The following is a 15,095-nucleotide window of genomic DNA, read 5'->3' as shown; positions in this document are numbered from 1 at the left end:
TACACATGCATACTCATCTTAGATGTCCAGATGATGATAAATTTATTGTTAATATGGATCGAAATGCCATGGACACCCTAAACACCTTATGCACTGCTCTAAATTGCCATTTAATGTGTAAAGGTGCTTCCTTGCGATTTGTTTGTCACATAGAAAATTTTGTGTTTGACAAACCTACAGCTTTGTCGGAGCCTTTTTGTGTTTCTCATTGTTTGTCGTCCCTGTTTTAGTAGGATGCAGGCTTGTGTCTCACTTAGAAATTTTTGTTTGTACTGTTCTTATTTGATAAAAAAATATTAAATATCAGACCTCTGTCCGGCTGGACAAGTTCAACAAATATAGTACTGACTGGGTCTATATTAATTCTCTTGTTCGTATTGTCGTTTCTCTAGGGGCCAATGTTCTAAAAAATGGCTTATTGTGCAAAGCATATGTTAAAGGCAATAGGCTTACAGGGGTGGATTGCAGGCAGCTATTTTCTGGGAGTGTGTAAAATTTGCCTAATTTGCTTTAGTGTAATTAATTATACGAAATTTCATGGGTAATTAAGAAAAGTGGTGTAACTGCATAATTTCTGGAATTTTGCATAACATAAGTTACACAAAGTTCTAGAAATTACGTGAATTGTGCGGGTATGGTTTAAATTTCACCTGGGCCTAGTCAACATACCATGCAAGACAGCATACCTGTCCTGTGCGTCACAAATGGATGTTTAAGTGTGCCACTTAACTTTATGAATGAGGATGGCCACGCGAGAACCAGCCAGAGCGCAGACGAGGGTGAGATTTGTCAACAGGTACAATTCTTAAAAGCAGGGAAGTTAACTCAATGATGCCGAATATAAACAAATACAAGGTGGGCTTTCTGCGGATCACTAAGCATTACCAAGGGTCACGTTGGACAGTATTGCTCAACCAAGCTTTGGAAACTGTATGAGTCTTGCCAAGCGCAGGAGAGTGCCATGCATGTGGTGTGCCGTATATAGATGTGCTCTGCAAGAACAAAGTAAACATGGACAACCCTCCCCCAAACTGGTTGAATCATCCACTCCTCACCCCCCCCCCCCCCAAACAGTCAATACAATTAAATAAAGTATTCCTCAGTGCACCAGAACAACCCAGCCATAAAGGGCTGGGTGGCCGAGGGTGGGTTATAAAGGTGTCATCAGGTGGAAAAGAGTTTACCAATCTTCAGGTACAGACATGAGTTGGATAGAATAACCACCAAAAGCAGCCCAAGGAGCCTTCCGGGGCCCCCCAAGTCGCGTCCATTTGACGGCCTGTCGAGTCCAGGCAGAGTCTGCAGCATCATCAAAGAGGACCTGGTTCAGTTGTTATCACTGAGATTGCTATTGCGTGCATTTTACAGCGATGCGTCGCAAGTCCCCCTGGTATTTTCTAGTTTGCGCAAAAATGTAAGCGTCGCCTTTGGGTTGGTGAAAAATGTGTTCTGCTATGCAAGGACAACCAGATTTTGGATGAGTATATCAACGAATATGCCATCTCGGCACAGCCAGAGTGAAATCCGGGTAGAGTGCGATCAAGATTCTTTGATAATGTAAGTCACGGCATGCACAGGCCAGTTGTAGAGAGTCGTCCTGCTCCCTAAAGTTAAGAAGGCGCTTTACTATAGACCGTGCTGAAGCCCCAGGCAGGAGACAGAGGCATAGCGAGCAGTGGGCATGCTCAACTGCAAAGTGACCTGGCCTAGCCAAATAGGGAACGGAGAATTGTCCCTATATAAGTATCCAGTCGGTCCATGACTGTTGACTCTGGTATCTCTAGGATGCGCACGTAATTACGCCATGACCTGGACCCCAAGTCCTTGTTCTCGATCACTTCCAGAACTTTCTCCATCCATAGGAGATGTTCATTTGATGTAGGGTGCATCCTCAACCTCAGACACCTGCGTCTCCAGCTGGTCAAGGCAGCCCCCATGTTTTTCTAGCTGTTCCTTCATTTAATCAAGACTGGTGGTAAGGAGATCCATCTTATCGCTGTAGTGTGCAGGCTGTGCTTCAGATCAATGAACACGCCTTTGATATCCTGATCAAGGGGGAGACAGTCTCTGAGGAAGCATTCTGTTGCTGAGTCTCAAGGGGAGAACCGGTGACACCCACACCCCAAAGTGCAGATAATGGGAGCGTAGGCTGTTTTGGCATCATGTTTACCCATCTCAGAGCTGTGTGGGTTCAGAGAGAGGAAGCAAGCGGGAGCGGCTGTCCACCAAAGCATGGGCCAGTCCCACCTCACCCCAGAAGACACCAGGAGAACACGAACAGATGCATTAAACACTAGACCCAGTCTCCTCCTCTTACATCTTAAGGAGCAAGACCTTTGGAACTGCTACGTTTTTGTCAAAATGGCGTGTGTATTAAGGACAACTTGGTTCTTGTTATCACTCTTTGAAAAGCGTTGCCCTTCAGGAAGTAATTATTCCGCACACAGGGGATTAACTTCCAATCCTTGCTCAGATAGATTACTGGTGGTGAAGGTGTACAACACTATTCCAACAAAATGAGCATAGGCACATTGTGTCATTAAAGTAATTAAGCAAAACTCTTGGTGATCCATATTACTTTACAAATATGTTCTAGAATAACATTTCCAAAATGGCCATAAATGCACACCTAAACTACATCTGAAATGGGCAATTCTTGAGACTGTACTGGCAAAATAATATGCCGAGCTCTCATTTCAGAATTAAAAGGACTATAAGACCATGGTGAAATCAAGACACTGCTTGGTGTATACAAAGTAAACCTGCTTGACAGCCACAAAAAGCATGTTTTCAGTTCACAATACATTTTGTTACCTTTCTTTCGAGCTGCAGTTTGTGCTCATTCTCCTGCTTTCGTTTTTCTTTCAATTCTTCATATTTTTCTTTAGTTGGCAGTGACATAAGTCCTAGTAACTTCTCCTGATAGAAGCAAAAGACATACAGAATAAAAAGATGCTTAACAAAACGTTAGCAAACTAGAGTCAACAGAGATAATGTGGTCACATTATTTTATTTTGATGGATGAGAACTGTTTATTCTTTCAATATAATCAAAGAAAGCTTCAATATTTGTTTTGACATGGCTTAAAATAATGTCTGGGCTTTAGTTTATGATTTACTTCGATAAAAAAACTTCTGCAGATTTTAAATACATAATAACAACACTTTTCTTTGTTAGCGAGCACTTCAACCTTTGAGAGGCAATCTGTGTTACACCTCCGTAAGGATCAAAGCATAATTTGCGCCTGTGATTGCGAGTACCCTGTACCAGCATTTATTTTTGGGACTGAATTTGTGCTGATGTGCAAGAATCAATAATTCGAAATAATAATAAAAAATCTAACACACTGCAACTATGAAGCCAGCAGGGCAGTAGTCATCACTTGCCACTGAATTATGATGTGACATTACGACATGGCATGAGGATGCAAATGAGGTGTGTTGCAGAATACCAGCACAAGCCAGAACACAACCATGACACAGGATATCAAAAACCTGCCTCACATTGCTCATGATGAGGTCCTCTGCTGGGCAGCTCAGGCAAGCCATCCGTGTGCACTTACAATTCTTCCCATGCTTTAACCAGCAAGTGCCAGGCACCTGCTGAATTTAGTCACTCCTTTGAGTTTCATCTCCCATGCTATAGGTCACCCACAGTCCTTACTTGGTCCAGCCTTGTCCTTGTAGCAGGGCATGGGTGCACCAAGCAGCAGAAGCTCAGGTTTCCAGCTCCATCCGCTCACCTGCTCCAGCCCCAGCCACTGGTAAGGTGTCTGTGGGACGGCATTGGCGATCGGGCCATGCATCCTGCACGCCACTGCAGGGACATTTTATTGAATTTTATTTATTTATTTTTGAAACTTGTAAAGCGCAACAAATGCCCTTGGGCGTCTCAGCGCTATGAACTGAGCAGGATCAAGAGCTAGCTGAAGGATAGATGGCCATGATACCCTTCAGCTTACAGGAGAGCAACCGTTAATTGGTTAAACAGCCATCTTTTTATCAACTTGCGGAAATGCAGTAATGTCTGGCATGAGCGGATCTGTGGGGCAGAGCGTTCCAGTCTGGCTGCTGTAACTACGAAATGCCGATCTCCCCAAGATACTGTCTTTACTCTTGGAACCTGTAACTGATAAGCAGTCATCGAGCGGAGTTGCCTATTGGGACAGTAGAATGATAAATGATCTTTCAGGAACTGAGGGCCCAGTTGATGTGCAGCTTTGAATGCTATACATAGAGCTTTAAATTTTACCCGGTTCCTGACCGTTAACCAATGGTAATTCCTAATGACATGGGTTATGGGTTTAAAATTGGATGTCCCTGATAACAGTCTGGCAGCAGCATTCTGGACCGTTTGCAATTTATTAATCACCCTACATTGTGTATTGGCAAACAGCCCATTACAGTAATCCAAAGAGGACATCACCAAAGTACTGACCAACGTTTTTCCTGCAGTTTCTGGAAGATAGGGGATCAATTTCTTAATCAATTTGAGTTTATAAAAAGCAGTTGAGACTACTTGGTTAGTGTGAGATAAAAAATTCAAACTGTCATCAAATATGACTCCTAAATTCCTAGCCTTGGATACCGGGCTGGGTAAGGTACCCAATGGTGAAGGCCACCATGAACCGGACCATTGGGTGGAAAGCTTTCCGAAAATGATAACCTCAGTTTTTTCGGAGTTCAGTTTCAAGCAATTGCTGGCCATCCAATTGCTGATTGCCAACATTCCTTCTTGAAAGCATTCTGCCACCTTCTCTCCGTCATCAGATACTGTCAACACCAACAGAACAATCCCCAATATATGAGACTCAAGCATACAAGTGTTGGAAGGCTGATATATCAGCAAATGCAAATAATCACCCCATCCCACTCTGATGACGTTGGGACTGCTGCCTTCCCTCATTGGCGGACCTTAGGTCAGCCAATGAGGGAAGACAGCAGTCCCAAGCCTCCTGGGACATTCAAGGCAGACCCACAAGTAAGTGTGTGTGTTTGTTTTAAATTAATGCTTGGTTTGTGTGTGTATGGATAAATGTTTGGTAATGAGTGTTGTGAATGGATGTGTTTGTGTATGTGTATGTATGTGTGCGTGTGTGTGTGTATGTCCTGTCCGCCCCCCCTCCCACCTAAAGTTACAGGCCGCCCCTGGACTGTTTGTATATGCTGCTTGTATTGGTTGGTTAGCTTGTGAGATACTTTTGTTTGAAATAATGTAATTTGCTTTTATTTATTGTGGCACCTAATTTTTCTCTCGTCATTGTTTGCTGTAGTTGTTCTATATGTTTGTCTTTCACGTACTATGGGACAAATAAACTAATAATAGCAGTAAACAAGCATTTGCAATGCAATCGGTCTCGCCTTTGGGACCTTATATGTATTTAGCTACGCAGCACATTAGCCTGGGTGCTGAAACATCTACTGTTCTTTAACATAGAAGGAAAGTAAGCACCAAACTGCGTGGCACGCCAGGTATGGGAACACGGAGAGAAATATTGCCTTTCAGCGGGAAATGGTATAGTCCAAAGCTCTGTTTTTAATATAAAATCAGGGCCTTCGGTGGTCATATCACTGAAAATACAAGATTTGAAAAATATATTGTGGTCTACGGGTGCTCGTGGAAGACTATTTCTATGGACTGGAATCTAGAGAATGCAAAAGTGATTCTGGTATTTTACTACCCTCTGCTGGTCGTTTTCTATCAAGAAAGTTAAATAGAGGCAGTTGCAAAAACAATGAAACAAGCATTTGCAAGGCAATCGGTCTCGCCTTTTGGACCTTATAAGTGTTTGGAGGAGTCGTCTTGACATTTTTTGTTATTATGTTGGCAAATAAGTCTATTTGAGGATATCAACATTCTAGGAAAATATCTTCCACGACTATCTCATTTGAAATCTAGGTTTGATAAAGGCTGTCCGCTACCATGTTTTGAGAATCTGGGAGATGGACAGCTGTAATTGCCAAGTTCCTTTAAATGAGCTATATCCATATGGCTTGTGTCGTGCCAAGGACAGGGGCACTAGGACCCTGGGGCACGGGAAAAGGCCAGGGGAGGGGACAGGGACATTCCAGAGCAGGACCTCGAGGCAAGAGGTCAGGGCATATGCACGCTGTACAAAGATAATAAAAGCGTACCTGAAAAGCCCCCATCGTTTCCTGTGTGTTTCTTGGGGTCGTGGAACACGACATCCGGCGACGAAGGTTTGAAGGAATCGATGTGTGCCAAAAGAAGACTTCATCGCGATTTAAAACCAGGAGCCCACCATGGATCGCGTCGTGCCAAAAAAAGGAAGAAGAAAGTGATCAGAAGAAGCGCAGCGATGCGGGAGCCCACCCCGACCGCTGCGAAAAGAAGACTGCCTGTCTCCGGTAAGCGCCGTGTGAAAAGCGCGAAGTTAAAAGAAATTGGCGTGAGCTCTCGCGAGAGTCTCGGCGGCCATTTTGAGGTCAGGCGCGAGGACCAATCACCGCGCAGGATTGGCTCAGAAGTCTTGCGAGATAAACAGCGGCCATTTTGAGGTCAGGCAAATTGACCAATAAGAACAAAGAACAGCGCGGCAGCCATTTTGAAGTCAGGCAAAGACGAAAACAGAGCAAAAAGTGATGATTGAAAGGAAAAAAGAAGTAATAAAGCCCAAATAAAGAGAAAGAACTAATAATAAAGCACAGGAAAGGAAAACAAAAGGGATAGAGAAGAAAATAAAGGATCTGAGGAAAAGAACGAACTTTAACAAAAAAAAAAAAGAGGCCAAGAAAAGGCGAAGAGAGAAAATAAAGAAACAAGCACAAGGCAAGACAAAGAGAACAAGGCAGAATGGCAGACGAACCGAAATCAAGTGCCCAGTACAGAAGACCGCTACCATTCAACTTATCGGAGCCACAAACAGGAATTACCTGTTAAGGACGCTTCGAAAGATACAGGGAAGCGACAGATGTGACCGATGTCAAACAGCTGGGTTTATTCCTGAATTTAGTAGGTGATGAAGTTGAAGACCTATTAGTGACACTGCCAAAAGAGACCACCACCTATGACAAACTAAAAAAATGCCTAACAGATAAATTTGATCCTCAAAGAAATGTCGATTTTGAACGATACACATTCACGATTGCATTTCAACAACCGGATGAAACACTAGATGACTTTGCAACAAGACTGCGAAAGCTTGTAACACACTGCGAATTGACAGGTTTGATAATGAACAAGCAATCAGGCTGCGTATCATTGAGGGTTGCCGTGACACAGAGTTTCGTGCAAGGATCCTAAAGGAAGCAACATCACTAGAAAACATCCTGTCACTGGCAAGAGCAGAGGCTAGAGCGACAGTACACGCAAAGGAAATGGAGCGAGGAAAGGAACGACGAGTGGAACAAGCTCACCGCATAACAAATAACAACCGCTCGAGTGGTTGGAAAAAAGACAGAAATGAACAAACGGCGAAGAAGCAACCGGAAGTAACATGTTACAGGTGCGGACTTGAATTTCCGCATAGAGGCCCATGCCCGGCATTTGGCCAGACATGCAGGAAGTGCAATGGGAGAGCTCATTATGCCAGTGTGTGCCAAGGAATGCATTTCAGGAATGACCGAGGAAGAACAGGAAGACCACGAATGTCAACAAGTAGGCACATCAGGCATGTTGAGACAGGAACAAGGAGTTCCTCAGTAGAGTCAGTTGAAGAAGAGGTTGAAGAAAAGACGGAACAACTGTATCTCATGTCGGACGTTACTAATGAGTCAGTTGATGAAGGTAAAGACGGAGAAAGAATATGCCTTGTGGACAAAAACAAGATAAAAAAGACAGAATCTGTGACCATAGCTGTGGGGCCACACAAAGCATAGTTTGTCCTGGACAGTGGCGCAACATGCAACATCATGTGTGTCTCTGAATACGAAAAAATGAAAATAAAACCAGCGCTGAGGCCATCCCGAGTTGAAGTAATGACCTGGGGATCGAGGAAACCAGTAACAAACATGGGAACATTTATGGAAGAACTGACATACAAGGAGCAAAAGACAAAAGAAGAAATACACGTGTTGAAAGGTGACATCCCAGCACCATGTCTACTGAGCAACGTCACGGCTCAGATGATGGGTCACCTAGAAATGACTTATAACATGTCAGAGAAAAGAAGCATCCTGAAAGAATACCCCAAGCTACTGCAAGGACTAGGAAAACTGAAAGGGCGGCAAATAACGCTACATATTGATGAAACAGTAAGGCCAATAGCCCAACATCACAGAAGAATGCCGTTACACCTGCAGCCACAGGTAGAAGAGGAGCTTGAAGCACTACTCAAGCAGGACATAATAGAGTGAGCAGAAGGACCAACGCCCTGGGTGTCACCAATCGTTGCCGTCCCAAAGAAAGACACGTCAAAAATAAGAATATGTGTCGACATGAGGATACCAAACAAAGCAATTGAACGTGAGAGGCATCCTGGACTACATCTCGATGATATGATCAGCTGTCTCACAGGCACAAGACGTTTCTCCAAATTAGATTTGTGTAAAGGGTACCACCAACTAGAACTAGATCCTCAGTCACGATATATCACTTCCACCCACCTAAGTCTCTTTAGATATAAACGTCTGAGTTTTGGGATCTCATCTGCTGCGGAAATATTTCAGGAGACGATACGCCAAGTAATAAGGCCAGTCAAGAACAGCTTAAATTACAGCGATGACATTCTAGTGTTTGGAAAGTCAGACGAGGAGCACGACAAAGCTCTGAGAGAAGTATGCTCTCACCTGGAGCAGGCAGGCCTGATACTGAATGAAGACAAATGTGAGCTAGAGCGTGACAAACTAGTATTCTTTGGCCACATTTTCTCCAAGAAAGGAATACGACCAGATCGCAACAAAGTAAAAACACTGGAAAGAGCGATGCAACCAAATGATGTAGCAGAAGTGAGGTCATTCCTTGGTCTTGCTAGCTACTGTGCAAGATATATTAAAGACTGTGCCACTGTAAGCGCACCCTTAAGAGAATTGACATAGCAAGACCAAAGTTTCACATGGACCGACAAATGCAGCAAAGCGTTCGAAGAAATAAGACATGCTGTGATCACCTAGCATATTTTGATCCAAGTCTGTGCACTGAACTAACTGTGGATGCGATTCCAGTGGGACTAGGGGCAATATTGGCACAACATCAACAAGGAAAAGACTCCCCAAGACACGTAGTAGAATATGGAAGCAAGAGCCTGTCAGATGTGGAAAAAGGATACTCCCAGCCGGAAAAAGAAAGCTTGGCAGTAGTGTGGGCATGTGAACACTATCACATGTTCATCTACGGAAAACCATTTAAAATCATAACAGATCACCAAGCACTCATAAAAATAAACGGCAATCCAAATGCAAAAATACCACCTAGAATAGAGAGGTGGTGGATAAGGCTCATGGATTACAACTTCAAGATAATCCACAAGCCAGGGAAGGAGCACAATCCAGCTGACTACGTATCAAGGCACCCTCTGCCACTAGCATCACAAGCAACAACAATGGCAGAGGAATATTTGAACTTCGCACTGAAACACAGCACACCGGAAACCATAACAATGGAAGAATTAGAACAAGAAACAAAACAAGACCCCACCATGCAAGCCACAATGAAAATAACTAAACAGCAAAGGTGGAGACACGTGAACAGCAACAGCAGTTGGGAACAAGGGGTAGAAAGAGAAGAATTACTGGCGTTCAAAAAGATAAGTGAAGAGCTTTCCGAAAGTGGAAATGGAATAGTGATGAGAGGCACTCGAATAGTAATACCACGAGCACTGAGAAGGACTAGCACATGAGTCAAATCGAGGGATTGTAGCAACAAAAAAAATGCTGCGAGAAAAAGTGTGGTTTCCGGGACTAGACAACATGGTCGAAGAAATTTTGATGCACTGCCACATCTGCCAAATAACAGGGCCCTCATCAAAACCGGAGCCACTGCAAATGTCCCAACTCCCAAAAGCTGTGTGGACAGAGCTGGCGGCCGACTTCTATGCCCCCCTGGAGACAGGAAATTACCTGCTGGTAATAATAGATAAATTCTCCAGATTCCCAATAGTGAGACAAGTCGCTTTAACATCAGCAAACGCAACACTGCCAGTGCTAGATGACATATTCACAGCATGGGGCTCGCCCCAGACACTGAAGACAGACAATGGTCCGCCATTCTCTGGCGAAGAGTTAAAAAGATTTATGGAATACCTTGGGATTCATCACCGAAGAATAACACCTCTATGGCCACAAGCAAACGGAATGGCAGAACGATTCATGGGACCCATCAAAAAGGCGATACAGAGAGCAAAACCAACACAGATCTCAATTGGACAAACACTCTGTCAGGTGCTGAGGGATTATTGGAACACCCCTCACAGCTCCACAGGAAGATGCCCTGCTGAACTGGTGTTGGGGCACTCAAGCAGAACAAGATTGCCACAAATGAAAGAGGTGGAAAGAGAGGAGCAAAAGGACATTGCTGCAAGAGACCAAGCAGCAAAAGCAAAAATGAAGGCTTATGCTGACCAGAGAAGACACGCGACAAATACAAAAATAAAAGAAGGAGACACCGTGGTAGTGAAACAAAGACAAGTGAGGAAATCTGACAGTGTGTTGTCAAGAGACACGGTGACAGAAGTAAAGGGGCCAATGATAACGGCGTCAGCAGGCCAATATCACATCACTGGAAATAGCTCGCATTTCAGAGAATTGAAACTAAAGAAGAGAAAACGTCAACGCAAGGGCAGAGGGAAGAAACACAAAGGAAGAAGTACAAGCTGACATCAGAGAACAGCGACCAAAAAGAGAATGCAAGAAGACAAAAAGACTAATTGAGGAGATGTAAAGAGACGGAGGCCTGTGGAAACTTTTCTATCAGCTATTATATATATATATATATATATATATATATATATATATATATATATATATATATATATATATATATATATAATCGAAGAACGACCACTCCAGGTAGGAAGAGATCAGAGGACACAGCGGGGTCTGTTGGAAGCTTCCATTTAATATTTGCAGACATAATGCATTTCGGCACCAGCGTGCCTTCCTCAGACGTCCATAGCAAAGTTAGAACTGCACCACCCCTTCATGAATGACGCTGCAGCCTTTGTATACAGGAAGTCAGCTACTCCTCCAAATCGCCTGCAGCTGTGATTTTGTGCGTGAGGACCACAGCTCCCATAGTGCAACAGTTCGGTAAGTACCGTGGTGGAGTGGGGTTTTAGGAAGTCCTTGGTGAGTTCATGGAAATTAAAATTATTGGAGTCTTCCTCGGGTCCCCGGTCGTTCTGCCACCGTCCTTCAGGATGAACGGAACCATGCAGCTTCGGATGCCGTGACCCTGCTGCCACGTGAAGTCACGAGCCGCTCGTGCGGTGGCCACAGGTCAGCCTGAAGTTTTGTGGCAGGACTGCGACGTACCGATAACTCGGTGCAAGGAAAGAGCCCAGCGTTGCCACTGGAACCAGCAAAGACGCAGCCCTGCTTGTAGAACGGGTCCTCAAAGCGCGGTTGCCAGCTACCGCATGAAACATCGAAGAACGACCACTCACAGCTCCACAGGAAGATGCCCTGCTGAACTGGTGTTGGGGCACTCAAGCAGAACAAGATTGCCACAAATGAAAGAGGTGGAAAGAGAGGAGCAAAAGGACATTGCTGCAAGAGACCAAGCAGCAAAAGCAAAAATGAAGGCTTATGCTGACCAGAGAAGACACGTGACAAATACAAAAATAAAAGAAGGAGACACCGTGGTAGTGAAACAAAGACAAGTGAGGAAATCTGACAGTGTGTTGTCAAGAGACACGGTGACGGTGACAGAAGTAAAGGGGCCAATGATAACGGCGTCAGCAGGCCAATATCACATCACTGGAAATAGCTCGCATTTCAGAGAATTGAAAACTAAAGAAAGAGGAAGAAGTACAAACTGACATCAGAGAACAGCGACCAAAAAGAGAATGCAAGAAGACAAAAAGACTAATTGAGGAGATGTAAAGAGACGGAGGCCTGTGGAAACTTTTCTATCAGCTAATATATATATATATATATATATATATATATCCACATCTCTCTCTTTGACCACAGGCAGCAGTCGGCGAAATGTTTTGTTTTGCAACAAGGGTGGAGCTGTCGTGCCCAGGACAGGGGCACTAGGACCCTGGGGCACAGGGCAAAGACCAGGGGACACCGGACACCACTTCCGGTCAGGGGAGGGGACAGGGACATTCCAGAGCAGGACCTCGAGGCAAGAGGTCAGGGCATATGCACGCTTTACTAAGATAATAAAAGCGTACCTGAAAAGCCCCCATCGTTTCCTGTGAGATTCTTGGGGTCGTGGAACACGACAGCTTGGAATTCTAGAGACTGAGGTCTCGAAAGTGTCCCTCCCTGCTTGTTCAGGTAGTACATTGTTTGTTGTATTGTCCGTCTGAAAAGAGAAGTCGTTTTGATTGCCGGAAGAATTTACTTTAAAGCCAGATGAACTGCTTACAATTCTAGTAGGATGATGTGGCAAGTCTTCTCTTTGTGTGACCATAACCTTTGGACCCTTAAATAGCCCAGTTGTGCTCCCCATCCTTATAGGGATGGATATGTGACTAGAGACTGAGCTGGGAGATCCTGATGGAATAAGGTCCCTTTTATCAGATACTCCGATTTGGCCCACCATGAGAGTGACTGGATGGCTGATTGTGATAGGGTCAATTTCTTCTTAAAACAGTTTGAGAAGTAGTTACACTGGTCCTCCAGCCATTGCTGTAAAGGTAGTGTGTGGAGTCTGGCATAAGGAACTAAAAAAATGCATGAGGCCATCGATTCCAACAGAGATGAAATCTGTTGAGTTGTTGGATGGGAGAGAGAAGCACTGCAGTTGGATTGATAACAGTCTCTCCTCCAAAGGATACACGTTTTCAGACTGCGTATCTCTTATAGCTCCTAGATAATTATTGTTTTGAGTTGGGGAGGTTGTAGATTTTCTGAGGTTTACTTGAATACATAACTTGGTGAGATTGCGGAGACATGTTGGAAAATGGCTCAGTGTTTCTTTAAAGGATGTTTCTTTTATGAGCCAGTCATCTAGGTAAGGATAAAGTCATATTTTTTGTTTCCTCAGATGTGCTGCAATGACAGCCATACATTTCACAAATGTTCGGGAAGCTGTATCCAGCCCGAAGGGTAGGACTTTGTACTAAAATGCCATGAGCCTACTGTGAACCTTAATAACGTCAAATCTTTTTTTATGATCAGAATGTGGAAGTAGACATCTTGAAGATCTATTGCACTCATCAAATCCCCTGAATGTAGTTAAGGGTAGATCTGATGTAATGCGAGCATTGTGAATTTTTCTTTTCTTATGTACTTGTTCAGTACACTGAAGGCGAAAACCGGCCTGAATTCCTGTTGTAGTCCTTTTTTCCACTCCCAATCCTTTATGTTTCAAATGACCATCCTCCACTGCATTTTCTGTGGTAAAATGTTCACCTCCTTCTGTAAAAGATCTTGTTGATAAGACAAGGTTTAGGCTAGTGGAAGAGATGGAGGAGGAAGCTTGAAATGAGGTGACTAGCCATTCTGAACAATATTCAGAAAATCTGTTTGCAGCTATCATCAGCCATTCTGAAAAGTGTGCTACAATACTGGAGTGACTGACGGATCTGGGGAAGATGTGAGTTTTTCCCCTGCAGATTGCTGATGTCGGCTCCCTCTTCCTCTGGATGATCTGCGTTGATGGTATGACTGTTTCTGCTGGTTTTACGGCTGGTGGTGTGGCCAATGAGGGGTTTGAATCCTCTGAGGATAGTAGCGCCTGTCATAAGGCCTGTACCTCTTTCTAAATTATTTTTTTCTTTTCCAGACCCACAGCTTTTAAGATGTCCAATTCAGTCTTCATCTGTGACATTTTTTCATATGCGTGAGATCCCAACAGCGCATTTCCTGAGGATGGCAGGTTCAAGATTCAAGTTTGTGTTTCTGGTTTTAGACCTGTTAGTCTAAGCCATGAGGATCTCCTAGCACCTATACCATGGTAATGACCATGGGCGGATAGATCTGAAATGTCAGCAGCTGTACCATTGATCCGATTAGATAACAGCAATCCCTCGTTAATGACCTCCTGAAAATCCTGTCCGTCTTCCATAGGAAGTTTATCCGTAAACCTTTGTAGGGAGTCCCAAAGCGATCTATCATATCTCCCTTAAGGGGCATTGACACTAGCTGCTTTCATTGTAGAAGCCAAAGCTCCACACATTTTCCTGCCCATAAAATCTATTCTTTTGCTCTCGGAAACAATGGTGCTACTATGAGTGACTTCCTTGCTGCAGCCTCATTTATGGAGCCTCATTTATGGAGTCTGATGGTGGATCTGCCCTGGAAAAGAAAGGATCTTGGTCAGGAGGCTTATACTTCTTCAAGAGGTTAGATGGAGCCAACCGTATAGATGCAGGTGTCAGCAATAACTGTATTGCAGGCTCAAGAAGACCCAGGATCAGAGGGAGGAGAGGTCTTGCTGACGTTCTTTGATGTAAGGTGTCATATATGACAGAAGTAGATGCAGTGGGAGCTGGCATAGGAATGTTCAGCTTTGTTGCACCTCTTACAAGCTCCTTATTAAAAGTGGCCAAGTCATCAATTGGAGAAACAACCCTTGGTGGAGGTGTGTTAGAGGGAGCCAGAGAATAATCTTTGATGGAAGACCCTGAGGTCATTGTCCCTGGAGTAGACCATGATCTGCATCAAGATGGTGACCTTCTGTGATGGCTTGTACCGGATCTTCTTAATCTAGAGTGAGATGAATGGCATCTTTCTCTGGATCGTCTTTGAGATCTACAGCGATGTCGATGTTTCTAAAATGGAAGGTCCTGTGGTCTTGCGAGGACACAAGGAGAAGCTGGGGATATTCCAGGTGATAGCCCAGACGATGTACCTGAACCAGGAGGAAAGTTATGTGGTGTGGCTCCCTGAGGTGAAGCTGTACTAGAAAGCGCTATATCCAGAGTGTGATGTGATAAAGAATATGTTTGGGAGTATGCAGAAACTGGTGTGGCAAGTATCTCTGGTCGATTCTTCTATGACCACCTTGAAGATCGATGCATA

At 44.1% G+C, this 15,095-nt stretch overlaps 1 protein-coding gene across 1 annotated transcript in view; it reads right to left on the bottom strand.

The window, feature by feature from the left end:
- Window positions 1–15,095, bottom strand: part of LOC147693009 (rabenosyn-5-like) — a 141,556-nt gene that overhangs the window by 4,436 nt on the left and 122,025 nt on the right. The window contains exon 12 of the mRNA XM_086939251.1: window positions 2,815–2,919. Within this exon, the coding sequence (XP_086795377.1) occupies window positions 2,815–2,919 (105 nt within the window). The remainder of the gene's footprint in view (window positions 1–2,814; window positions 2,920–15,095) is intronic.

Source organism: Lissotriton vulgaris, chromosome 9 (assembly GCF_964263255.1).
Source record: "Lissotriton vulgaris chromosome 9, aLisVul1.2, whole genome shotgun sequence".
NCBI lineage: Eukaryota > Metazoa > Chordata > Amphibia > Caudata > Salamandridae > Lissotriton > Lissotriton vulgaris.
Note: the sequence above shows the minus strand (reverse complement) of the source record. Positions and strands in the feature narration are given on the sequence as shown.